The sequence below is a fragment of the Mus pahari genome, chromosome 4 (genome assembly GCF_900095145.1).
Source record: "Mus pahari chromosome 4, PAHARI_EIJ_v1.1, whole genome shotgun sequence".
Taxonomy (NCBI): Eukaryota; Metazoa; Chordata; class Mammalia; order Rodentia; family Muridae; genus Mus; species Mus pahari.
In genome coordinates this window covers 79,129,785-79,155,521 of record NC_034593.1, presented here as the reverse complement: position 1 = coordinate 79,155,521, position 25,737 = coordinate 79,129,785, and the positions used below count along the sequence as shown (strand labels likewise).

At 52.6% G+C, this 25,737-nt stretch overlaps 1 protein-coding gene across 8 annotated transcripts in view; it reads right to left on the bottom strand.

The window, feature by feature from the left end:
- Arhgef2 (Rho/Rac guanine nucleotide exchange factor 2) overlaps nt 1-25,737 on the bottom strand; it is a 58,356-nt gene that overhangs the window by 5,245 nt on the left and 27,374 nt on the right. For 2 of the 8 annotated variants that reach the window (XM_029537334.1, XM_021195467.2), the window contains 19 exons: nt 15,274-15,418; nt 13,256-13,323; nt 12,902-12,959; nt 12,187-12,316; nt 11,859-11,968; nt 11,580-11,726; nt 10,779-11,029; nt 10,315-10,440; nt 9,704-9,821; nt 9,320-9,568; nt 7,104-7,180; nt 6,216-6,385; nt 5,184-5,251; nt 2,665-2,865; nt 2,251-2,364; nt 1,892-1,959; nt 1,723-1,758; nt 1,478-1,528; nt 848-1,291 (listed from right to left, as the gene is read on the bottom strand). In XM_029537334.1, coding sequence (XP_029393194.1) covers nt 848-1,291; nt 1,478-1,528; nt 1,723-1,758; nt 1,892-1,959; nt 2,251-2,364; nt 2,665-2,865; nt 5,184-5,251; nt 6,216-6,385; nt 7,104-7,180; nt 9,320-9,568; nt 9,704-9,821; nt 10,315-10,440; nt 10,779-11,029; nt 11,580-11,726; nt 11,859-11,968; nt 12,187-12,316; nt 12,902-12,959; nt 13,256-13,323; nt 15,274-15,418 — 2,631 coding nt within the window. Of the gene's footprint in view, nt 1-847; nt 1,292-1,477; nt 1,529-1,722; nt 1,759-1,891; nt 1,960-2,250; nt 2,365-2,664; nt 2,866-5,183; nt 5,252-6,215; nt 6,386-7,103; nt 7,181-9,319; nt 9,569-9,703; nt 9,822-10,314; nt 10,441-10,778; nt 11,030-11,579; nt 11,727-11,858; nt 11,969-12,186; nt 12,317-12,895; nt 12,960-13,255; nt 13,324-15,273; nt 15,419-15,651; nt 15,863-23,586; nt 24,082-25,737 lie in introns of those variants that run through there. The other 6 variants (XM_029537333.1, XM_029537336.1, XM_021195464.2 and 3 more) reach the window with 5 other exon arrangements.

Here is a 25,737-nt window from a genome sequence, read left to right as displayed (position 1 = left end):
ACAGGGTTTCTCTGTATAGCCCTGGCTGTCCTGGAACTCACTTTGTAGACCAGGCTGGCCTTGAACTCAGAAATCCGCCTGCCTCTGCCTCCCGAGTGCAGGGATTAAAGGCGTGCGCCACCACGCCCAGCCTTTTAATTTTTTCTTTTAAATGTTATATGTACTGTTGTTTCACCTCCATGAATGTATGAGGGAAGGTGTTGGAAACCCTAGAACAGGCATTATATACAGTTGTGAGCTGCCATGTGGGTGCTAGGAATTGAACTCAGGTCCTCTGGAAGAGCAGCCAGTGCTCTTAACCTCTGAGCCATCTCTCCAGCCCCAGATGTCATATTTTGACCATGGTGGTAGTGGTGCACCCCTTTAATCCCAGCACTCAGGAGGTGGAGGCCGAGTTTGCCTACTCTGTGAGTCTGAATCTAGAGTAAGTTCCAGGGCAGTCAAGACTATATGGAGAAACCCTCCCCCTGCCAAAAAAAACAAAAAAAAAAAAAAAAAAAAAAAAAAAAAAAAAAAAAAAAAAAAAAAAAAAAAAAAAAAAAAGTCATCCACCTTGATTTATGACACTGGGTCTCCTATTGGAGCTCACCAAAGAGGTTAGGCTGGTTGGCCAATGAGCTGTGAGGTGAACCTGCATCTGCCTCCCCAGCCTAGGGCTGTGAAAATGGACCATATGATGAGGCTTCTGGGGGATCACACTCAGGCTCTCGTGTTTACATGGTAAGCGTTTTACCAACTGACACAAATCTGTTGCCTGCTGTCACTTCTCCAATCCCCTACAGCTAAATGTCCTTCAGGTTCTACAGGCTCCTACAGTCATAAGTATCACGACTCCAGGCGGCCTTACCTGGGGGGGATTGAAGCTCAAGTACAGAGCGTCGCCTGCTGGAAGGCTGCGGCGCCGAGGGTCCAGAGGCCTGCGAGCCCAGGGCGCTTCTGCCGGGAGTGGCTCGTTTTGGCCCAAGGCTGCAAGCTGCCGGCGGATCTCTTCAGCCTCCCGCTCCAGCAGGGCCCGGGCTTGCTCGCTCTCTCGGAGCCTGGCCTCCAGGCTGCCAGCTTCAGTTGCCCGCTCTTCCCCGAGCCGCTGGCAGCGCCGCAGCTCTTCCTGCAACAGGGTGTGTTGCCTCTGCAGTAGTGCCAGCTCCGTGGCCTGCTTCTCAGGAGTTACAGAAGCAACCGCAGCCCGGCCAGCTTCACCATCCCGAGAGTTGGCTCGGGATAGCTTTTCCCACCGTTCAGGGCCCTCAGGGAACAGGGCTTCCATCAATCTTTCCTGCTGGACCACAACAGCCTGGGGGATGGGATGAAGCCAAAAGGTGCCTCAGAAGCGATTTCTCTCCACCTTTCTCTCAATCCCGGGGGTCCCAGAGAGCTTGGCTTGTAGGGAGCACTTAAGCTTGTTAGGAGGGCTGCTATCTCATGGACACCTCTAGGTGGCCCCTCCCTTTCTTCCCCACTCCAGCCCTGGCTCACTGACCTGTAGGCCATGTAGAAGTCCATAAAGATTGACCAATGGCTGTAACACCTCCTGAGGACAGTGGAGAGGATGAAGTAATACCAAGGGTCAGGATGGGGTAAGTACAGGAAGTTAACAACCTTAACAACTGGGTGTGGAAACAATGTCTAGAGACAGAACTTAAAAGTATCACCCCCAACTGGCTACAGTTTCGCAGACAGAGCCAGCTTCCCTCTACCTCCTCTACCACAGAATTCCCATCTCACCTCCTGTGGTGACCTCAACTGATTTCCATTCCGATCCTACAGAAATGAACAAGAATGGGAAGTCAACGGGCACAGACCTGGGGGGGCTTCCTCAGCAGCTGTCTACTGAAGATCCACAGGCCAGCTGTGCCCTTTCTCTGGCCATTCCCTGGCTCTCCCAAGAACCCACCTTCTGGCTGGAATCCGAGTCTGCTCTACAGAGCTCAATGGAGCCATTGAAGGTTCTGGCCTCGCCATCTGTTGTAGAAAAAAGGAGGGGCAGAATATACTTCTTTGGGGGCCCTGGGACCCCCTCCTCCCTGATTAAGCCACTCCCTTCTTTTATATATATATATATTATATATAAGTACACTGTAGCTGTACACTCCAGAAGAGGGCATCAGATTTCATTATGGATGGTTGTGAGCCACCATGTGGTTGCTGGGATTTGAACTCAGGACCTTTGGAAGAGCAGTCGGTGCTCTTAACCGCTGAGCCATCTCACCAGCCCCAAGCCACTCCCTTCTTGCTTTCATGCCCCATACTCACTGGCAGTGACCCCAGGACAGCTACCGCTGTCAGAGTCTAAGGGTAAGGCTGGCTCTCTGGATGTCATAGGCAGGTCCACACAAGGGCCCAACAGCAGGTCTTTCAGGTTTTCCACTGAAGGGAAAGAGGAGGAGGTGGGGACAGGAGACAAAACCCAGTGGAGTTCCACCCAACACATACCATCCAAGTATTTAGGGGGTTTACATTTGGGTAGTGGGGCTTCAGTCAGTCATATGGCATCCAAGGGACATCAAAGATGCTCAAGAGTCATCACAGCCTGCCCGAGGGAGAGGCATCCGACAGCGAGCTCAGATCTCTGCCCCTTTCCATCCCAGGAATTAGACCAGGACAAACCCAAACCCTTTATGGGTTGTAGTGTTGAGTGAACAGCCTAAACCCTTCAGTGGCCCTCACCTTCACGGAGGGCATCCTTTAGCAGACGCTCGCCTCGAAGGGACTCAAAGGACTCAAGACGGAAAAGCCCCCTGGGCAGGGCGGGTGGGGGCATTCCAACGAAACCAGCTTTTAATGCCTGGAAGTGGACCATCTCAGCAAACAGTTCAACATTCTTCTGTAGCAGCTCTACCAGCGCCTGGTTTTTCTGCTGCAGTTTCGCTATGGATAGGAAAAGGTTGAGTGTGGAAGGACCCAAGGACCCAAAGAGCTTAGGAAGGGCAGGCCATGGTCAGCAGAGGAGCAGGCCAGAGTCAGTCCAGGGTCAGCAGAGAGGGGGCAGGGTCAGCGGAAGGCAGCCCAGGGTTGGCAGAAAGGCAGCCCAGAGTCAGCAGGGGGATAGCCCAGGGTCCGCAGAGGGGCAGAACTTAATTTGGGGCTTGAAGCATACACTAAAACAAAAAAATCTTGTGTGTGTGGTGTAAATCACCATTACTTATGTTTTTAAAAATCTATAAACAGGGGCTGGAGTTTTGGCTCAGTGGTTAAGAACACTGGCTGCTCTTCCAGAGAACCTGGGTTCAATTTCCAGCAACCACATGTGGCTCACAAGTGTCCATATAGCTCCAATTCCAGGGGATCCAGCACCTTGAAACACACATGCAGGCAAAACACAGAAGTAGATAAAATAAAAGTAAATAAATCTTAAAAATAAAAAAATGGATGAATAAGGATTTGAGTTAGCCACCTCATTCTCTCCGTGTTCCTTCCATTAGAGAACTTACAGGGCTGCTCACTCCAGTGAGGGGAGTAACTTGCAGTTAGACACAGCTATCTGGCCTTTGGACTCTTTTTTTGGTTGTTGTTTTTGTTTTTGAGACAAAGTCTTGTGTAGCTGAGGCTGGCCTCAAACTCCTTATATAGTTGAGGCTATCCTCTGTGGTATTTTGAACAAGATGTTTTCTGTAAGGCACAGGCATTTGAATACTTAATACCTAGTGGGTGACTGTTTGGGGAGGATTAGGAGGTGGAGCCTTGCTGGAGGAAGTATGTCACTGGGGGCGGGCTTTGGGGGTCTCAAAGGACTCACACTTTCTCAACTGCTCCAGTGGTCATGACTGCCATCTGCTGTTCCCACTATTATGAACCCTAACCCTCTGGAACTGTAAGCTCAAATGAAGCCCTTCCTTCTTTGAGTGGCTTTGATCACAGTGTCTTATCACAGCAATATAAAAGGAACTAAGGCAGCCTTGAATGCCTGATCCTACCACTATGGATCCCAAATGCTGGAATTACAAGTGTGCACCACCATGGCCTGCTCTCGTTAAAAAAAAAAAACTAATTTATAGTCCGGCGTGGTGGCGCACGCCTTTAATCCCAGCACTCGGGAGGCAGAGGCAGGCGGATTTCTGAGTTCGAGGCCAGCATGGTCTACAGAGTGAGTTCCAGGACAGCCAAGGCTATACAGAGAAACCCTGTCTCAAAAAACAAAAAAACAAACAAACAAACAAAAAACAAAAACTAATTTATTTAAAATTATTTAACCTTTTTTAAAAATTTTGTTTGTTTTTCAAGACAGGGTTTCTCTATGTGTAACAGCCCTAGCTGTCCTGAAACTAGATTTGCAGATCATGTTGGCCTTGAACTCACAGAGATCCTTCTGCCTCTGCCTCTCAAGTGCTGAGATCAAAATGGTGAGCCACCAAGCCGAGCATTAACCTTTATTTATTTATTTATTTATTTATTTATTTATTTTGCATTAACCTTTATTTATTTATTTATTTATTTATTTATTTTTGGTTTTTTCGAGACAGGGTTTCTCTGTATAGCCCTGGCTGTCCTGGAACTCACTCTGTAGACCAGACTGGCCTCGAACTCAGAAATCAACCTGCCTCTGCCTCCCAAGTGCTAGGATTAAAGGCGTGTGCCACCATGATGCCCGGCCTCTATTTTTAATCATATGGGTGTTTTGCCCACATGTATGTCTATGAACCATGTACATCTGTGCACCATATTCAGGCAATGCCCTCAGACACCACAAGAGGGCATTGAGGGATATAGAGATATTAGATACTCTTTTACACACATACACACACACACACACACACACACACGCACCCCTATTTGTCCTAATCTTACAAAATGGTAGCATACACGTCACATTGTTTTAAACCTGGCTTTTTTCACTTAACAGTTTATTTTGGGATAGACTTCTGTCGGCCATATGAAGCTTTCATGTTTCATCTAAGGTTATTTTATTCTATGTGTATGAGAGTTTTGCCTGCACATAGGTGTGTGCATCACGCATGTGTGTGGTGACTGAGGCGACCATGGACATTAGAGATCCACTGTACTGGAGTTACAGACAACTGTGAGTCACCAAGTTGGTGCTGAGAATCCAACCTGAGCCTTTCAAAGTTTGAGAAACCAGTGCTTTCAACCTGTGAGGCATCTCTTCAGCCCCTCTCATCTTTCTGAAAACAGCATGATATTTTGTGAGGATATGGTGTAAATCAACCCACCCCCTGGAGGGAACTCACTCTTGATCCTCCGGAGATACGCCTTATCCTCTGTCTCGATCAGAGGGAAGTCCTCCCTAGATGGGCATCTGCAGAACAACAGGCAGGTTGGGTGTGTGGAAAAGACACCAGCGATCGATTAGCTTCCCTCCTCTGCCCAGGTTCTACAGGGCCCTCCTCTCATACCTTCAGTGGCCTTAGTCACTCTCCGCACTAATCCTCATCTCACGCTTACCACTCAGGCTTATAAAGGTTATAACAAGCCTGCGTCCATCACTAGCTCTGATCGCTCTGCCGGGAGAGCCATTTTGTCAATTTCTTTGTTCTTGTTTTCGACTTCTGCTCTTCTTCGGGTTGCTGCTCTGACTTAGGTGGTGCCGGGGAGGGGCCCAGGCGTCCAGAACGCTAGGCAGCTCTGACAACTGAGCTACAGCACTAACTGTGCTAGAGGGTTTTGGTTTGGGTTGGGTTTTCCAGGCAGGGTTTCTCGCCAGGCGGTGGTGGCGCACGCCTTTAATCCCAGCACTTGGGAGGCAGAGGCAGGNGGATTTCTGAGTTCGAGGCCAGCCTGGTCTTCAGAGTGAGTTCCAGGACAGCCAGGGCTATACAGAGAAACCCTGTCTCAAAAAGACAAAAACAAAAACAGACAGGGCTTCTCCTGTAGCCCTGACTATCCTGACACTCATTCTAGACCAGGCTGGCTTCAAACTCAAGAGATCCACCTGCCTCTGCCTCCCACATGCCTCTGCCTCCCACATGCTGAAATTAAAGGCATGTACCACCACTGCCAGGCCTATTGTAGTTTTTGAGACAGGACCTCAGCTCAAGCTGGTCCTACTGCCAGTGATGTATGTGTGGCTGGCACTGTGTCATGACTGACAGGTCTGCCACCACCATCCTGGATCCAGCCGGGTTATCTGGATATAAATTAGAACTTTTCATGTGATCTTTCTGTCTTGTCTATCCCCAGCTTCTGTCTCATGATGAGTTCAGTTCCCGGGAAGTATGCCGACTAGGATCTGAAGTCATATGAACACACAGGTACACACTCACAGGCCCACACTCTGCTGGATGACACGGATCCAGGTAGTACGGTCGTCTCGGGATGCTGCGTGCACCTCATACATTTCAGGCGGGCCAGAACTAATCAGAAACATCCCTTTCGCCTGGTTGGCAATGTCTCTTACGATGAGATTCTGCAAGGATACCACTGAGGGCTTGTCCTGTCAGGGAAAAGAAAGAATTAAGCTGAGGAATCCTAACAGTTAATATCTGGGTTTTGGTTCTAGAAACCCAGATTGAAGGTGATGCTAGACAAGCAAGAGCCCAGACATTGGTACCAGCCAGGACCATTTAGATGTGCATGAGTCTCTCTCTTCTATGTCTCTCCTGGGTCTCTATGTGACCTAAACTGGTGTTGAACTCACTACAAAGCCCCAAAAAGCCTCAGAGTTGTAATCCTCAGAACCTGCTTCCTTAGCACTGGAAACATAAGCTTGTGCCTGCTTTACCACTTTTGTTGTTGTCACTGCTGGTTTTTTGTTTTTCTTTGTTTTTTGTTTTTGTTTTTGTTTTGTTTTTTGGTTTTTTTCTAAACAGGGTTTCTCTGTGTAGTCCTGGCTGTCCTGGAACTCACTCTGTAGACCAGGCTGGCCTCGAACTCAGAAATCCGCCTGCCTCTGCCTCCCAAGTGCTAGGGTTAAAGGCGCGTGCCACCCGCCCGGCTGTTTTATTTTTTGTTGTTGTTGTTGTTGTTGTTGTTGTTTTCGAGGCAGGGTTTCTCTGTATAGCCCTAGCTATCTTACTTTTTATGATATAGAATTAACAGCTATAAGGTATATATATATATATATATATATATATATATAGGTATTTGACTCTGTAAGACTTTCTTGGGCTTAGTAAGAAGAGCGAGGGATAAGAGAACAGAAGGCGGCTCACCAGGGACGTGAAAATGTATTTCTGGTCCTTTTCTTGGAGAAACACGAGCACATCTGTCATCAGCAGCAAGAGGACATCTGGCCAAGACACAACGTTGGAAAATGGTCAGCACCATAGGCTCAAAGCAACTGTTTGCCCCCTCTCCGAGGACCAGGCGCACCTTCTCAGACTACGTCTCCCTGTTTCCCCCACAGGTCTCTCTTCCCTCCCACTGCGTCGTCCATCTTTTCCTGACCTCCAACCTCACCATTCTTTTTTCTTTTTCAATGTTTCAAGACAAGTTTTCTCTGTGTAGCCCTAGCTGTCCCGGAACTCAATCTGTAGACCAGGCTGGCCTCCAAATCAGAGATCTGCCTGCCTCTGCCTCCCAAGTGTGGCTAACACTGCCTCAACCTCTTCATTCATACAACATGGAAATAGAGGGTTAGAGAGAGCTGCCTATGCTACCAGACAAAACAGCCTCTTGGGCCAGTAAGGAGCACAAAGGAACTCTTGACTCAACTGGTTCAGAAGTGTTTTGTTTTTTTTTTTTTAAAGATTTATTTATTTATTATATGTAAGTACACTGTAGCTGTCTTCAGACACTCCAGAAGAGGACGTCAGATCTCGTTACAGATGGTTATGAGCCACCATGTGGTTGCTGGGATTTGAACTCTGGACCTTCGGAAGAGCAGTCGGGTCCTCTTACCCACTGAGCCATCTCACCAACCCCTTTGTTTTGTATTTTAATCATCCAGTTTAGTCAAGTGTGGTGGTCCCAGCACTCCCAAGATAAAGGCAGACTGGTTTATAAATCAAGTTCTAGGCCTGCCAGAGTCTACATAGCAAAATACTGTCTAAAAAGAATAAGTAAAAAAGAAAAAAACAATAAACAAAACTAATAATAACAAAAAAAATCTACATCACCCAATTCTGATTCTTTGAAGTTTATTTTGTATGTGTGTTTTTGACTGCATGTGTCACATGCATGTAATTCCCACAGATGCTGAAAGAGGGCACTGGATCCCCTGGAACTGGGGTTACACAGCTGTACACTGTAAGCTGCCATGTGGGTGCCGAGAACTGAACCCAGAGCCTCTGCAGAAACAGCAAGTACTCCTAACCACTGAGCCGTCTCTCTCTCTCTCCAGCTCGACTCATGCTTCCTAGCCTAGGGTCTTCAGACTCAGCTCTTGGGTGGCTGAACTACAAGCAAGTACAAGCGAGACTTGGCTGATCCCAGATTTTTCTAAGTCATAGGATTTCCAGAACAAGGCAGGTTGAGTTCTTTGCCATTAAGTTCCGTGTCTGGCACCTGACTAATGCAAGCACCATCTCAGGTATTCTGACATACTCCTGTCTTTTTGCGAGAGAGAAGGGCAAAGTAAGTTTCCTTGCAGGAGAGCAGACTGAAGGCCACCGTCACCCTGACCTCCGACTAGTCTCCCACCCCAGCCAGCCCTGCTTCAGCTGCTCTCTCTCGCTCCACCCTCCGGGCTCACAGGCTGTCATGGCTCCTGCACTCAGAGGAAGGGAGGAACCGAAGACCAATTCTTTAAGACCTGAACGCTACAGTCAAGTAGGGTGACACACAGTCACCCTTCGCCTGTGGGGATTTTTACTAAACTGTGGACACAGAAGGGGAGGGCGTTCACTGATCACTCAGAAACCGAGCTCTCCAGCCTTGCTATTTTTACCCCTCAATGCTTTATATTCTTAGCTGCTGCGTGGGAGGGATGGGAAGGAGAGGGATGGAGGAGAGAGCCTAGTAAGGACTTACAGGACTCAGGCCCTAGGGGTAGGAATTTCACAGCGTAGATGTAATTCCCTATGAGCTCTGGCTTCAGGTATCCCCCCATCCTTCACCTCTAAAACTGAGGTTTAGGGGTGCTATTTTCTTGTCCTGATTTAGGGGCAAGGACTTTAACTGTAGACAAATTCTAAAAGGTGAGCCTGGGATAGTGTACCCCGACACTGCCCACCTCCCCCACCCCAGCCCTCAAGCCCAGTCGCTCTCCTCCAGCCTCTCGGTCCTTCCCAGTGTTCAATTCTCACTCTGGGTCTCCAAGGCGCATTTTTGTTGGGATTCTGGCCGGAGTTTGCACCTCTGCAGCAATAGGTTTTTGCCTCTGACTCTTATACCCTTGCAGGCCAAAGGCTGTAAAAACAGTCCCTAAGGGTGACTGCAACTCACACAAAATAATCTAACTCTGCCGTCTGCCAGGAGGACCACTGACCTTTGAAGCGGCCCGTGGCTGTCTTCCAGAGCAGGCAGCCTTCGTGGATAAGTTTTCTCCGTAAAAGTTCATCTCGGCCGAAGGGGCCCTTGCCAGGTACGGGGGTCTGAGCCCGGGGATCCATTCGGTTGTAAATCTCCTGCAGGCGGGCCTCTTTCTCCAGCTTGTGCACATCCTGGTCCACATTGGACAACAACTCCTTCACTAGCCCCAGGGCTGCCGCGACGTCTTGGTATTCTTCTTCAACCCCTGCTCCAGCATGAGAGAGAGTTCAACCAGTGCTCCCCCAACCCCATTCTACCTGAGACTGCTCATGCTCCCCAGTAGCCCTTCTGAGGCCTCTGGATGTCTCCAGGCAGGCCCCGCCCCCATGCTCTGCCTCACCATGGGAATTCTGCAGGATGCGGTTGATGAGCACAGGGTATTTGGTGATCCGCTGAGTCACCAGGAGAATGCACTCCTGAACTCCATGCCGCTTCAACACAGCTGAGCGGGTCATTTTCTGTAGGGGAAGATGAAAACTAAGGGGACAGAAAGGCTGGAGCCCAGGCTCTGAGGCTGTCCCACCCTGGCACCCACACCATGTCCCACCCTAGACAGACGGTTTCTGGGAAATGAGTAAGAGAAGCTCAGAGGTCTGTGGTCACAAGCAGACCCATGATGGCATGAAAACTAGACCAACATCCTCTTGCCCAGTGTGGGGTGGCTGTTGATCTAAGAGTGAGCTGGGTGTAGTGTCACATGCCTTTAATATCAGTACAGGAAGGCAGGTTTTGAGTTTGAGGCCAGCCACATCTACACAGTGAGTTCCATGACAGCCAGGGCGGCGTAGAGAGGCCATGTCTCAACAAACAAGAGATCTGGGAGCACAGTCCACAAGAGTCCTGAGGGGCTGCCCTGTGTGAGCTCACAGCTCCCATACGCTACCGTGGGGATGGGAGAGTTTGGGTTTGAGCTGTGAGAAGGCTGCCTTGGCCTTGGAGGTCCTTGCTTACCCGGATGAACTGTTGGAAGCGCTTGTCTCGAGCGTACAGCTCCTTATAGAGCTTTAAGGCCTTGGTGTGGCGGCTGCAGAACTCTGAGTAGGTCTTGCGCATCTGCTCAGCATTGGAACCTGAGAACTGGAAGTTGGGAGAGCAAGACTGGATGAGCACTTCCTACAGAGCCACACCTCAGCCCTCAGCACACCTCTGGCCTTCAGTTAGACTGCTTCCTCCTCTCCAGTTGTCCCCTGCTTGGCTTCCCTTCCGACCACCAGTGTTTGGCTGGAGCTAAGAACTGGTTTACTCCTTGGCCAGCAAGATGGCTCAGCATGTCAAAGCCCTTACTAGCATGCCTGGCAACCTGACTTCAAATCCTGGGACTCACACGATGGGGAAGAACCAACTCCCAGGACTGCCTCCTGACCTCCACACGCTCACACGCATTCATGAACGGGCTCACATGTGTCTTCTCCTACCTGGCTGATGAGCAAGTCACCCAAGCGATGGATGACAAAGTTCCGGGTGCTGCCTGGACATAGGGCCTGGTGCCGCCGTTCCAGAAGCTGACTAAGGAAACGTGTGTGAATGTCACTGAGCTCATCCACGCAGGGGAACAGGCCCTGGACCACTTCTGGCTCCATCTGCAACTCTTCCAGCATCCCAGTGCGAAAGAGGCGTGTCATAATCTTCAAGGTTCTCACGTGGTGCAGCTCTGTCTGGATCAGCTCTATGGGACAAAGGGACATTTGTCCCTGCTGGACTCTTACCTCGGGCACAACTCATGCGGCCCTATGTGAATCTCTTCCAAGTTAATGCTTGTGTGGCTGTCGTCTCCTTGTCATTTTCAGCAGTAGATTCTTTTAGGGCAAGAGTCCTGTGTGTTAGGGGTGTAGCTTTCCCAGTTCCCAGCACAGTGTTGGGCACGGGAGAGGCAGAATTAAGACTGAGGACTGACTTGAGCAAGAGATATGAGTAGAGCTTTGGGAGTGGGTGCAGCGGAATGTACTCATAATCTCAGAACTCCGGAGGCTGAGGCAGGCAGACGGAGAGTTTGAGACCAGCCTGGCCTACATGGTGAGGATCTTAGCTCTTGAATATAAAATTAAAAAATTGCCAATGGCACCAAGAAGTAGGTGTACAGGGACAAGTTGGTGCTAACTGGGGATATGGAGGCCAAGGATGGGATGAGGGTGTCCCAACAGGTAGGTGGCAGGGAGAAGACTGATTTAAGGAAAGCCTGATTTAAAGGAAAGGGGCAGGGGGACCAAACTGCATACCATAGATGACATCTTGCTTCTTCATCACCTCCTTTTTGTGCTGCTGCAGGAAGCTGCTGTCCACGGCAAGGCTCCACGAATCCGCCTCGAAGTCCTTCTCATCCATCTCAAACTCGCTCATCAGCTCGTTGTAGAACACTTCTACACCTGCGTGTGCATCAGTGCAGCCGGCACCTCAGAGCCCAGCTCTCCCGTCCCTGCGTCCTCTTCCTCCCCATCCCAGGCTTCTCACACCACAGTCTTGCCAACACGCTTCTCCCCAGGGCCAGGTCTGCTCACCTTCATCAATAAGGGATTCCACGGACAGGGTTCGGTTCCGCATGTTGAGGGAGTCTGTGGACTGGGAGAGGATCTGACGCAGCCCCAGAGGAGACTCATCATTGAAATGTCTGAAGGAAGTGGAGGCCATCTGCATCACCCCAACTCGGGCAGGAGGTCCCTTCCCAGGTGGGGACCCAAGCTTGGGCTCCTAAGGATAGCTACTCTGCGCTGGAACTTATCTTTCTCATATCTGTCTCCAGCTCTGAACTCGGGGAAAGACATAGCGCTCTCGTGGGCTTCGTACTCTCTCCTGCCAAGGCCCCCTCTGCCCCAAACAGAAGCTCACCCAGCAATGTTGGTAGTGGAAACACTTTTGGCCAAAGACAAGGAGGAGAGGCCCCGCCGAGAACCGAGGAGGGACTGCCGGAAGCTGTCAGAAGGGTAGATGGCAGACGTTGGCCGTTCTCTGGTGGTTGCTATAAGGAAGGAGGGCAAGCAGGAGAAAGCTTAACTCCCTGGCCCTTTGCTCTCCCAGGCTCCTCATGGGGAACCATGGGGAACTGTCTGGCCTGTCCTCAGCTCCCTAAGAGGCAAAGAAAACTGGCAAAGCCCATCAAGGCAATGCTCCTGTCCACTGTGCACGCCTCCACCATGAATTCAGAGCCTGTTCTTATATGTTCTCCCCACCCCCACCCCACCCCACCCCAAGCCTATAAGCAAACTAAAGGCTGGAAATGTAAGACCTGTCTGCAGTGATCCAAGCTGGTGAGAAGGAACCTGGGTACCATGCTTTTCCTGAACTGACAGTGGACAGTCAATCCCCAAACGAAGTATAGATAAACGACTATCACAAGAGGATATGGCAAGGCTCGAGTAACCTGCCATCCTTGTCCCTCACCCCGATGTGGACTAGCCTGTCTAGATACTAAGCCCCAGAATAAGGACCATCCCTTATGGCACTCCCTCCCAAGGCACTTCCAAAAAGAACTGTGTGTGTCTGGGTGTGACCTCAGGGGGGCAGCAGAGCCAGCGGTTTGGTGGCCCTGTGAACTCACTCTTACTTCGAAGGGAAACGGACTGCAAGGCAGTGTTGTTCCTCAGCAGTGCAGCTTTCTGTTGCTGTGACACAGAGCAGAAGAGAGACACCACAAACAGCTGTCACCCAAAGACTGCCCTGCCACATACCCAGGACAAGCCAGAACCTGGCAGCCGCTCTCTTGGGAGAAAGTTGACCCCGCAGTTAAGGGCATCAAGATAGGTAAACTAGTGTGGCAGGGCAGTGTTTACACAGGCCGAGGGTCTGCAATGCCCCACAGCAAGGAGAGGGACAGAGGGTGAGGGATGCGTAGAAAGGCTCGCAGGAATGGCACTGCCCTCCCCGCAAGCCCTCTGCCCACCTAGCCCATCTAGCTCACCTTCTGCTTGACCTTGGTACAGTTGGCCAGGGTGTCTTTACAGCGGTTGTGGATGGTCACGTTACATGCTGGCAGGGTGGGGTAGAGAGGGTGAAGAGGGCTGGGGTGGCACAGGGGGTGACACACCCACATGTAAACACCCAACTCCCCGAGCCATATAGCCTGCAGACACTCTCCCAGCCTCCCGGAGTTGTTGGTCACTACCACATGTCAACCCCTCCCCTGTCTCCCTCTTCCTTCAAGCAGGCATTGAAGTGAGAGGGGTCTGGCGTGGACCATCCAGGAGGTTGGGAAATCCTAGGGCCCAGAGGACCAGAAGGAAGAATGGTGTCTGCTGCTTGGGAAAGAGCAGAAAGCACAAAGGAGATGACACTGCAGGTGACCATGGGGGCTTCCAAGACCAGAAGCTGACAGAGAACCAGAATGCATGGTGGTCCCCGCTCACTTCACTCAAAAAAAGCTCACTTCACAGATGAAGAATCTGCTTTGAACGCTGCTTGCTTACCTAGGTGACCCAGCTACACTCAGATGTGCTCAGACCCAAACGGCATACTCCTCCATGGATACGCCAGAGGCTTCTGCCTGCTGCTTCAAACTCTGGGCCAGCGGCCCTTCCCTTTCCCATCTTGGCAGCCTTCTGCATTAACTCCATTCCGGGGGCCTTTTCTCTTGTAGGCCTGGGAAGTTCTGTTCCCCAGTAAGGCAAACTACAGCTCCCACACTCCATCTGCTTCCCCCCATCCCCCACCCCACCTCTCCATCAAGTAGGAAAGGAAAAAGGAGTAGCTGAGCCTGCACTCAGGACCATGGCTGTTCCCTTCCTGACATGCCCTCAGCTCTACAGCTCCCCCCAACCACCCCCAAACACCACAGGAAACTCTGCTAACTCAGGCAGACAATGCCCAACACCACGCTCACTTCCACAAATACAAGGCACACAGGGTGGGGCAGAAGGGGCCGACGGAAGCCAGGCTGTGGCAGTGCCCACCCCCTGGAGCTCCCTTCCCCTACCCACAACACCTAGTGTCTCTGGATCGAGCCCCCGCTTTCCACCTGCTCTCAAAATAGTGCTACCCACCTCCCCAGTTCCCCTGGCAACAAGCTTCCGGATTGAGTATTTTGCCAGGTCTCTAGAGGGATCTAGATTGGGGTTACCTCCTCATCCTTTTGGCTCTAGATCAAGTGGTAAAGAAGTGGGGGGGGCAGGCCTCTCTGGTTCTTTCTGGGGTTCCTTTCCAACATCTCAAAGGGATTATTAGGAGGCTAGAGTGGAGTTGTGTAGGTCAGCATCAAGCTACAACACTCTCATTTACTCAGAGGAAGGCATGGCGGTGGGGGGTGGGGAGGGTGGAGCTAGAGCCCTCTGCACTGGTATCCTAAGGAGGTCGGAATTCCTCTGTCTCCTTCCTGGGACAGGATAAAGGTTAGACATGGGCAAGATTAGGAGTTTTGAGCCCTTCCCTCCATCACTCAGGTCTCTGCTGAATTTCTTTATCAGGGATAAAGAAATAGGTAATCCCAGCCTGTGCTTGAATCTGCAGACTTCTTTTCCCTCACATGCAACAGAAAGGCAGGGGCAAGGGGTCCTGGAGTCTAAGCTGTCCAGGGAGACGGGCAGAGGCAGCTGCAGGCTGGCAGCTTCCCTCCGCTCCCTACTCCTCTCCCACCCCGCATCATAACACACATTCCTGCTCATTCTCCAGGCAGTTCTCCCAACTGTCAGCAGCTGTTCAAGGAGCGAGGGGATACCCAAGCCAGCGACAGCTGCATGGAGAGTAACAACAGCCTCTGTCACCCCACACCCAAGAGACCAACCAGCTTACTCGACATTCCAATAGCCACCACCCAGTGTGTGCAAGGGTGGCAGGAGACCAAGCACCTGAGCATGACACTTGAGCCCAGCTGGGATCCAGAAAATAGAGTCCCTTTAAGGATCCAGGGTGGGAAGGACGAACGGACGGGAGAACTAGGGGTCAATGGCAACTGAGGCTAGGTCACCTTTGGGACCAAAAACTTACTGGGACAAATGAGGGCTTCCTTGGCTGTGATGCTCTTGTTACAGGCATAGCACATAGTCATGCCGGAGACGGAGATGGTGGTGAAGAGGTGGCCGTTGGTATAGCGGGCATCTTTAGCTTCCTTCATCTTCTCCTTTTCCCGGGTCTGTGGAGAGAGGTTGAGAGACAGAAGTGAGGTCAGAAGACACTCAGTCAGGTACCTGGTGTCCAGGGAAACAGGCCGAAAGCAGGCATGGGAGAAATGCCTGCCTAGAGAGAGGCTGAAGTGACACCAATTGCTAAAGCATAACCGACTATGCACGGGTGTCTGAGGTGGCTGTCCAGGCATGACCAGGCCCTGGGCAGTCAGTCCCTGAGGCTGCAAGGCCTCTGACCTACCTGACCCCGGCGACTGGGCTGCCTCCTGTTCCCACTCATCTCCCTAGCTCTAGAGCTCTGCGTCCTCACTCCACCTTCCAGCCTTAGCTCTGCTCGCCCCCGGGCTGCTGTACGCTTTCTCTGTGCCGGGGGAAGATGCGCAGAGCGAGGGGAGGACCAGTGAAGCAGAGGGTGCCAGCTCACCAGCGCTTTCCAATCTATGGGAGTTAGCTCCTCTCATAACCATGACAACGGGTGTTGGAGCTGCTGTCTTCAGAGCAGTCATGGGGGAGCAGGGATGGCAAAGCAGGAGATTCCCCTATTAGATTGGCTGGGGGGGGGGGGCAGGATACCTCTTCAGACACCATCAACTCAGAGAGCAGGACCCTAACCCTCTAACTCTTCTACTTACACTCAGTCAAAGCCCAAAAGAGATCCCTCACTAGCAGTGTGTGTGTGTGTGTGTGTCTGTGTGTGTGTGTGTACATGCATGCAGGGGTGGGGGCTCAGTACCCAAGAATACCTGTGAACTCCAGATCACAGCGCTGGGACTGCAGCACCCTTGAATACCCTCTTACCCCGAGGTATATGTTTACCTTTGCTTTTAAGCTTCCCCTACCTCTTCCAGCTTCTGTCAGAGTCCTTGACTTCTTTTTTGCTCCTCCCCAAGCTCCAAGAGCCAGAAAAGGTGAGAGGCAATGTCAGCTGTGGTAGCCCATGCCTGTTAACTCCTGACTAAGACAGAAAGACTAAGACTATTGCAGCAAGCCTGGGCTATAGAACAACCTTCTCAAAACATCAACAACAATGTACAAGTGCATGCGCATACACTCATGCACTAACAGCACTGAAGTGAAGGCAGGAAGCTTGGGAGTTCAAGGATATCCTTGGCTATATAGTGATATGAGGCCCTATCTCAAAACACCACCACCATGATCAAAAACAAAACAAAACACAAAACAAACAGGTTAGAAGAGAGCTTAAAAGAAAAGCAAAGACATCTGATGATCCCAGGTCAGTCCCCAGGCCCCACATGGCAGAGAACAGAGCTGACCCCCACATCCAAACCATGGCACAGACCCAATACATCAGAAAGGGCAGGATAAATGAAACGGTGGGGCACAGCTTTCATCCCAGCACTCAGGAGAAGAGGCAGGCAGATCTCTGAGTCTGAGGCCACCCAAGCCTACATAGCAAATTCCAAGCCAGTAAGAGCTTCACAGTGAGACCCTGTATCTAAAGTAATTAGTTAAGTCATTAATTAAAGACATTAGAGGACAAGTCAGGAAGGAGTGAAGATCATCTTTAAACCTAGCATTTGGGTGGCAGAGTCAGGCAGAATTCAGACTTCAAGGGCAGCCTGGTTTACATTGTAAGTTCCAGGACAGGGTAGCCAGAGCTACACAGAGAAACCTTGTCTCTAAGGGGAGGGGGGGATGTTAGGAGACAAGGACATCATTCAGGTGACTGGGGCTGAGAGCAGGAGCCCCAAGTTGAGGACACTAGCTGGGACCCTAGGACAAAAAAGTCACAATTCAGTGAAAAACGTTCAGCGTGGGCCTGGATGAGCAGTCCTGACTGCACCACTAACTACTCTGGCAGTTAGAGGGGAGGATAAGAAAAGGGGAAGCAGAAAGATGCTGAGTCAACTGCCCAGGGGCCAGAGAGCAACGTACCACAGAGCCCTGGGCCTTGGGGTGTCCAGAGAGCAATGTACCACAGAGCCCTGGGCCTTGGGGTGTCCAGAGAGCAACGGACCACAGAGCCCTGGGCCTTGGGGTGTCCAGAGAGCAACGGACCACAGAGCCCTGGGCCTTGGGGTGTCCAAAGAGCAACGGACCACAGAGCCCTGGGCCTTGGGGTGTCCAAAGAGCAATGGACCCAGTGCCCTGGGCCTTGGGATGGCCAGAGAGCAATGGACCCAGTGCCCTGGACCTTGGGNACCCAGTGCCCTGGGCCTTGGGATGGCCAGAGAGCAATGGACCCAGTGCCCTGGACCTTGGGGTGTCCAGAGAGCATTGGACCACAGAGCCCTGGAACTTGGGGCGGCCTGAGGATGATGGAGCCCAGTGGTCCAGACAGAAATCACCTCCTTATGTCCCCCCTCCTCACGCTTTCCCACCTCTGCCATACATTTTTCCTTTCTCCCCTTCTGTACTGTTGGGGTTTCGTTTGGTAACTTTTTGTTTTATTTTGTTTTGAGTCAGGGTCTCACAATGAAGCCCTGTCTAGCCTTGAACTAAAGGTAATCCTCCTGCCTCAGCCACCAAAGTTCAGAACTTGCAGGCGTACACCCTAGGCCAGGGCTCCTCTCTTTATCTGGCCTTATCTTGGTCCTCTCTCCTGTCCCCCGCTCTTGCTGCAGACACTCTTCCTCCATGCACTGCACCCTTTCTCTCAGCCATGCATCTACTTCTCTAAGGGATGATCCTCCCTCCCTGTCCCTGCGGCTGGCTCCTCCTCTGAGGGACACTCCTCCTTCAGACTCTAGTATGGGCCATTTCAGCATTCCCTGCTCTAGTGGCTCCTACCTACCTGAATCGCTAGGAGTCTCCCACTGCTCGGCACTCTAGCTGCCTTGTGGGAAAGTACGGCTCTTTAATTGTTGTTGTTGTTGTTTTAGATCAAAGTCACCTCAAATTCACCTCCTTGGACTTCAAAGGCCAAGCCTAAACATCCCTTGCCACATGCTCGCTCTCTCTTCACCTCTCTGCCCTCCCACGCTTCTCTAGGACATCAATCTAGAGTATGAATATTTATGACAAATTGAATTAAAAACAAACAAGCAAGAAGAGAATAGCAGTCACCAGAATGCTGCGCCTGGCAAGGGCCACTCCAGAAAGAACAGTGTGCTTACAGACACATTCTAAAGCTGCGAGAGGTTCCTAGCGCAAGGCTCGCCTTACTACCTGCCTGGACAATTCTGTTGGGAGTGGCCAAGGGCCTGGGGCCAGAAAGGGCTCTGATAGCCCTCTCCCTCCTTGCACCACTGCCCACACAGACCCAGCTTCTCTAGTCCTTGCCTTCCACCTACCAGCACTCACCCTCTCTCCAAGTGAGCCCTGCTCTAGGTGGGCAAGCAGAGGGCCGCAGCCACAGCAGCACATCCCAGTACAGGCGCTGGCCAGCGGCGAGCGGCCCTGGCACAGCCTAGCACTATTGTCCCAGAGATGGCTGGACTGAGCCCGCCCCAGGGCTCAAGCGTGGAGAATGGAATAACATGGGAACTGCTTACTGGGATGGGGGGTGGGGAGGGTGGACTGGATGACTGGATTGATTCCCTGTCTCCCGTTTACACACAGCACGCAGAACAGCGCTTCGCCTCCTCCATGTCACAGTTGCCCAGGGTAAGGCGCAATCATAGTCAACCTGGGCAACTATCTTAAAAGAAAACGTCTAAAAAGGGCAGGGGATGTTGCTCAGGATCCAAGGGTCTAATAGATATGAAGCACTGGATTTAATCCTAACACCTCAGGGGCAAGAAAGACCAGTCATTCCTCAATCTAAACATCCACCTCAGGGCTCAGGGCCCTTTCTGCTTGACCCAACTCTCTGCTGTCCAGCTCTGGCTGTCTTCCTGCTTCTTCACAGATCTTGGAAGTCTCCCCTGCTCACGGTCACTATCCAGGCTAATGTTACCCGTGGGGTTAACTGAATATCAAACTGAACAGGCTTGGGTGTTTCGGCACGCTCCTGTAGCGCCAGCACTTGGCGGGGTGAGGGGCAGAAGGATCAGGAGTTCAAGGTCAACTTTCCTCCTGAGACCCAAAAGCCTCACTCATGTACAGCGGGCACCCAATGTGTGCTGGGGAAGGGAGGTAAAAAAGGAAGGAAAGGGGCTGGAGAGACGGCTCAGCGGTCGAGAGCACTGACTGCTCTTCCAGAGGTCCTGAGTTCAAATCCTAGCAGTCACATGGTGGCTCACAACCATCTGGGATCTGATGCCCTCATCTGGTGTGTCTGAAGAGAGTGACATTGTACTCACATAAATCAAATAAATAAATCAATCTTAAAAAAAAAAAAAAAAGGAAGGAAGGAAAGACAGGGACTCCTGTAGTACCCCTGCTCTGGGAACACCCTTTACTGCCTGTGAGAACTATAGGAACTTCTGTCCCCTTTCTAGTCCTCCCTTTCCCTCTTCCTGGAGCACTCCCAAGCCGGATCTCCTACCCCCTCTGGATGAGTCCTCCCCTGGGGGGTCAGAATGTCAACTCAAAACCTCCTTCCATTCTCACACCAAGTCTTGGCCACTGTGGGGAGACAAATTCTCCCCATCTTGTGCCCTAGGCTAAGAGAAAACAATGATTCACAGCAAGGCGAACCCAGGCTCTGACTTCCCGGGCTCCTCGGGGTGAGTCAGGGTGGCTCTCCCAGTTCTCACTGCCCTCCTTTCTCCACACCAGGGTCTCTGGGAGAACTGTATGGTGTTCACAATCACCACTGATTGTGAGAGACTGGCCTCAGCCCCTTCCTTCAGACTCTTGAAGGAGCCCACTGGGACTAAAAGCCCGTGGCTCCGCCCTGGACAGCTGAGACTCAGGGTCACTGGCTGTGAAGGGGAAGAAGTGCTGTTGTTGAGCACTGCAGAGCTTGCAAACTTGGTTTCAATTCCACAAGGGGAAATCTACGAGCCTGGAGAGCGAGGAGAGAGAAGATTCCTGATGTGAGTCCAGGATGGTCTGTGCGAGGCCCTGCTCCTTCAGACGCTCCAGGGAAGGAAACAGGAGACTGGACGCTGAGGGAAGGTAGCCAGATGCAGACAGTAAAGCCCCAGCCAGAAACAAAAGAGAAGGCCATCAAGGAATACACAAAGGCACTTCGAAAACCTCTGCTTAATGAAGGATGGTAAACCACTGGACGTGGGACTGGGCAGCATCCTGGTGATATGGGAAAAGGGCACTCAAGCCATAGGCAATAAAATTCAGCTAGATAGAGACTCTGAGACCCAGTTAACCCTGGACCCCAGCCTGCTCCCCACCCAGCCACACCTGTCGGGCCAAGAGGGAGAAGGCAAGAAAAACGCAGACAGACGGGCATTTGTGCAGGCAAACAATAGCCGTGCCAGACTCCCTGCCCTCCTGGCACAAGGCAGGCCAGCTGAGTTGGGAGGGGGTAGCTGCCGCCTGCAGCCCTACCCCCACCTCCCTAAGGAGACACAAACAAACCCAGAAGGGTCTAGCCAGCACTTAGCCATTTCTCCACCAGCTCCAGAAACCACCACAATCAATTCACTCAAAGCCTACATCCTACATCAACACAGAGGCTGAACTTTAAAATGGGAACTACTTCCTCATGTCCACTCAGCTTGGTAAGCATGAATTTTCAAAGATCACCCATGAGCATCTCTGACGGAGAGACACACCCCCAATACAAGAAGCGTGTACACTTGGGAATCACAGCGTGATCTGTGCCCTCCCCGATGGAAGGTCACAGTTTCAGTACCAGAAACCAGGCCCTCCTTCACCTCGTCCAGTGCCCCTGGGTGTTTGAGGTGCTGCTGCTCAACCATCTTGCAGTCCCCAGGTGACCTCTCGAAGTCTTAGCTCCCAAGGCCCAGCTTTGCTGCTTTCTCCCCACACAGTGCTTTGCTGAACACCCATGACCCTGCAAGCTTTTTGGATGGCCTCCAGACTTCAGCTTCCTTGAGGACCCAACTCCTCCAGTCTCCCAAACTGTCAGGATTCTTCTTTCCCTCCAGGGCTCCCCCCAGCCCTGCCCTCCTGGCCCTGCAAACAAAGGCAGCCACCTTTCTGGAACCCAGAACAAAGCCAGCCCGCTCTCCCCGCTCCTCATCACACACAGGGTTCAGGAAGACCCATGGTGCTCCTGGCTTTGTTCTGCGGGCCAAGACGGTTAGGGCTCAGGAAAGTAGGGTAGAGAGATAAGGGGGCCTAAAGATGGAAAGAGCAGCTTTGAGGCTTGAGGAGGTAGGAAGTAGGGCAGAGAGAACTGAGGGGGCGGAGTACAGAAGACAGCATGGAAGAACAGAAACAATGCAGAGAAAAGGGAAGCAAGTGTGGAGGGGCGGAAGGAGCGATCCTATGCCGGGGAAGGAGAAAGGGGCAGGTTACACTTGAATTCTTCCTTCTGAGAAGATATCTGAAAGTAAGGAAAGAGGTGGGGGAGGGCAGCGGATCTCTGGGCTGACCCTTATTCCTCCCACGTAGGTATCGGGGAAGACCACGATCCTCAAATAATCTCATTTCCAGTGGGCCCCTCGACTTCCCACTACAGTATAAAAAGAAAGGAGACAGCTGGGGGTGGGGGAGGGGGAGAGGGAGATCCAGGGTTCGTGGCTAGGAACCAACTCCCCCACTTCGGTAACCACAGCTTTCCGGAGGTGTCCCTCCCCTTCCGACCAGCTCAGACTGACAACCTCCCTCCTCCCCATGGTCTCTCTGCCCTCTCAGAACCACTCACTGGTCTCTGGGAGACCAGTCAGGTTCCCGATCCTTCCTCCACAGCATAGTCACAAGATAAAAAAGCCAGGCGTCTGGATTTCCAGTTACTGTGTTATGGAAAAAGAAAAGAAAAAAAAAGAAAAACAAGGGGATGAGATGCCAGGTGTCTGGATTAGAGAAAGGCCCCCTGAGGATGTCTTGTACAGCCCACAGGTCTGCCTCCCCTCGCCCCCCCCCCAATGGCTTTCCTTTTTAGGGTGGAACCAAATTTCCGTGCTTTCAAAAAGTTCCCTCCACCCACCCTGGCTATACTCCAGGGTCTCGCTCAAACGGTTGAAAAAATAAACAGACTCTGGGAGCTGGGGCCTGGCCTGTCGCTAGGGTTTGTTAAGAGCCTGTCTGCCACCCCGCAGTTCACACACTCAGTCACCTCACCCCGGAGCTGCTCAGAGCCCTGATAGCTTTCTTCCGGTGAGCAGACTCCCATCCCGAAACCCTACAAAAAGCCTCAAACTGAGCTTCCCGCCGCCCCCCCCCCCAGGCTCTCCACCCCTACCGACCTTCTCCCAGTGTAGCAGTAAAACCAAATAGCTAAAGCCTGGACTCTGCAGGCAGGGAGAGGGCAGCTTGCCACTCAGAGTGGCTTTCCAGCCTGAAAATGATCTGCTTGGTTGGCTGGCTGCGGGAGGGTCATTACGCTCTCGCTAAGGACAGGGATTAAGATTAAAGCCCTTCCTGCCTTTGCTTTCCGGGAGGGCCTTATAATGTGAGTGTCCTGAGGTACCGGGGGGCGCCGTCTGCCTGAAGCAGGGCCCCCTGGCTTCACTTATTCATCTACAAGTCCTCGGCTTCACCACTTCCTGTGAGCTGAGGTGAAGAAAGTCAAGGCATTTGGGAGGGCGTCTGGATACAAAGACAGGAATAAAGGACACTTGTAAAAGCGTGCTGGAGAGGTCGTATTGCAGTGTGCTGATCATTACACAGCCAGACTCCAGATGACAGGTGAAGGGCCCCCAACCCGAGGCGGTAATCGAAATATGGCTGAGGGGAGTGGGGGACTGGGTTAACCGAGGCGGCTGGAGAACCACGACAGCAGCCTGGAAGCTGATGGAACAGATAAGGGTGGGAACTACTCTGGGTTCCCGGCACCGAGACGCTCAGGATAAGAGAAGGCATCCCAGCTACACAAAGGCAGCTCGCTCCACCTGAGGGATCGGCTTGGCCTGGCGGGGAAAATGGGCGGCCGCTGGCTGTCTTGACCCCAGCCACCCGCCCACCCCAGGCAAGAACTGAATCACAGCTGGAAAGTCCATCCGCAAGAGGAGGAGGAGCTGACTTTTGTCTTGGAGGGGCGGGAAGGTGGGGGAGGGAGCTTGGAAAACACCCCCTCCGGCCCCCTCCAGCCCATGGTGGGGACAAAGGGGGAACGACCGAGCCGGCGCTAGGGGGCACGGCCGCGAGCAACCCCCAGAACTGGGGTGCGGAAAGGGGTGCCCAAGAGCGTCGTCCCCAGGAACCCGACACGCTCGCCCCTCTTTCCCGCTCGGTCCCTTACCGGAGCAACTTTCTTCCGAGCGGCCCAAAACACTCGGTCCCGCCGAACCACTGGTGACCCAGCTCAGCTCTCCGAGATCCCCTTACAGAAACTGCGCGAGTGCTGGAGACGCGGGTCACGTTGCGGTCCTCCAGCCCCCTCCCCACGCGCTCGCAGCCCCACCCACCCCGTCCGGCCGCTGCGCGCGGACTCGGGCGCCCCAGAGCGGGCGGGGGGGACGCGGGGCGCGGGGCGGAGGCCCAGAGGTCGGCAGGGCGCCCGGTCGCAGAGCCAGCCCACCTTGGTTGCCTGCTCCTTGCTCCGGTCGATCCGCGCGCGAGTGAGGGATTCGATCCGAGACATAATCCAGCGTGAGCCGCGGGAGGACGCGGCGGCCCCGGGTGTCCAGCAACGGCGGGGGAGGGGTCCGGCCGCACGCGTCGGCCTCGGGGACAGGAAGTCTGAGTCCCCTCGCCCCTGCACCCAGCGCCAGTTCCTCAAACCCTAGTCTCCTCCCCCACCCGGGCTCAGGAAGGGGAGAGGCGGAGCGGAGGCAGGGCGGGGTACCCGCGCACCGGACCGGACGCCGGGGTTAGTATTGCTGCAGCCTGCTGGACAGGGGTCCTTGGGACAGGTTCGAGGATCCCTTTTCCCTTTAGCTCCTAGGAACACTCTCTGACCTCAGCGACCTCCCTTAGCTCGGCTGTCCTTGAAAAACACTGGCGCCCATTTCGGGTAACTTCACTCTTTAAAGACCCTCAGGTTAGGGGAGTCTATCACCTTATCGGTAACTGGGAGACCTAGCCAGAAGGGACCATCAAACAGGCTCGAGTACACAGACCGCTTTTACAATGTTGGACTGGTATGACAAGAGGGAGGGGGGAATGAAAGGGGAACTAAAAGCTTCATCGTCAACAGGCTTCACTCCCCCAAAAGAGTAAAGAAGGGGACTCGTTTCCAAAGGCAGGGAGTCCACAAGAGAGGGTTTCCCCTCACCACCCCCACCCCCCCAGCTTCTCACCCCTCTGGGCCTTGTGGACCACACTCTGACCATCCTTCTCAGCCCCGCCTCTGCCAATTACTTTGGCAGTGAAGGTGAGAAGGCTCCACCTTTCCTGAGGCTAGCTGAGGAAATCCTTCCTTGTGTCCTGACGCCAGCTTTCTCTGTCACAGGAGACTAGAAACAACCTGGCCCTGTCTGGAAACGTTGTGCTTGCTGAGGAGCGTGGGTGGGTTTTCATCTCTCTGGACCCTTTGAGTCAACCTGAGTTTCCTGCCACTGGGGAAATTCTCCAGTCTGCTCCATTTCCACCTACCAAAGTCTCCCATTTCTCTGTAAAAAAAAAAAAAAAACCTGAGCACCCTGGGACAAAGTTTTGTAAAAATTTAGGGTACTACCTAATCTAGTCCCCAAAGTGTGTGGTAAAGAGGGAGGGAGATGAGGCCCAGCCGCTGTCACTAGCTTCTCGCCTTCTCGTAGCAGGGCAGGGTGGTGTTAGGGCCGCAGGTTTCCAGCCCAGCCCTGCACTCCTAGAGCGCCAATTTTAGCCTCAGTCTCTAATTTGGGCTCGGCTGCCTCACCCACCTGCTGTGCTGGTTAGGCTCCTCAGCTCCTCACCCGACTCTGCTCCTCTGACCTATCCATCTCCTGCCTAGTAACTCCCTCACCTTTTGTACCCATTCTCCTGTTCAGGGTCCTTATATAGTAAAGGCCAGGGAAAAAGAAACAATGTCCAGTTCAGGCTAGCCAGATGAGGCAGAAAGGACTTTCCCAGACCAATTCTGTTTTCTCTGAAGGAATCCTAGGAAGGCCTCAGGACCTGCCATGTTCCTACTGGCTCTGAGCCTCCAGACTTGCCCTGCTTGAGTGACCAGCCAAAGCTGAGAAATGTACTAACAGTCAGCTAGAGGTCAGAATCAGCTGCCTGGTTTGATCACTGGGTGGGTGGGGGTGGGGGGGACACACCTCTGCTGGGCTGGGACCTCACTTTTTTCTAAGGCCTGAACTTGAAATTGTTATAAGCCAACTGCTGAGTAACTAGTAAATCTGGGTCCCCCCCCCCCCCGCGCGCGTGACCGAGTCTGGTCAGTACCTAAAGCCTGCGGAAGGCCTGTGGAAAAAGAGGGGCCTCCTCCTCTAGCCTTTTACCCTGTTTTCCACAGCCTCAGCTT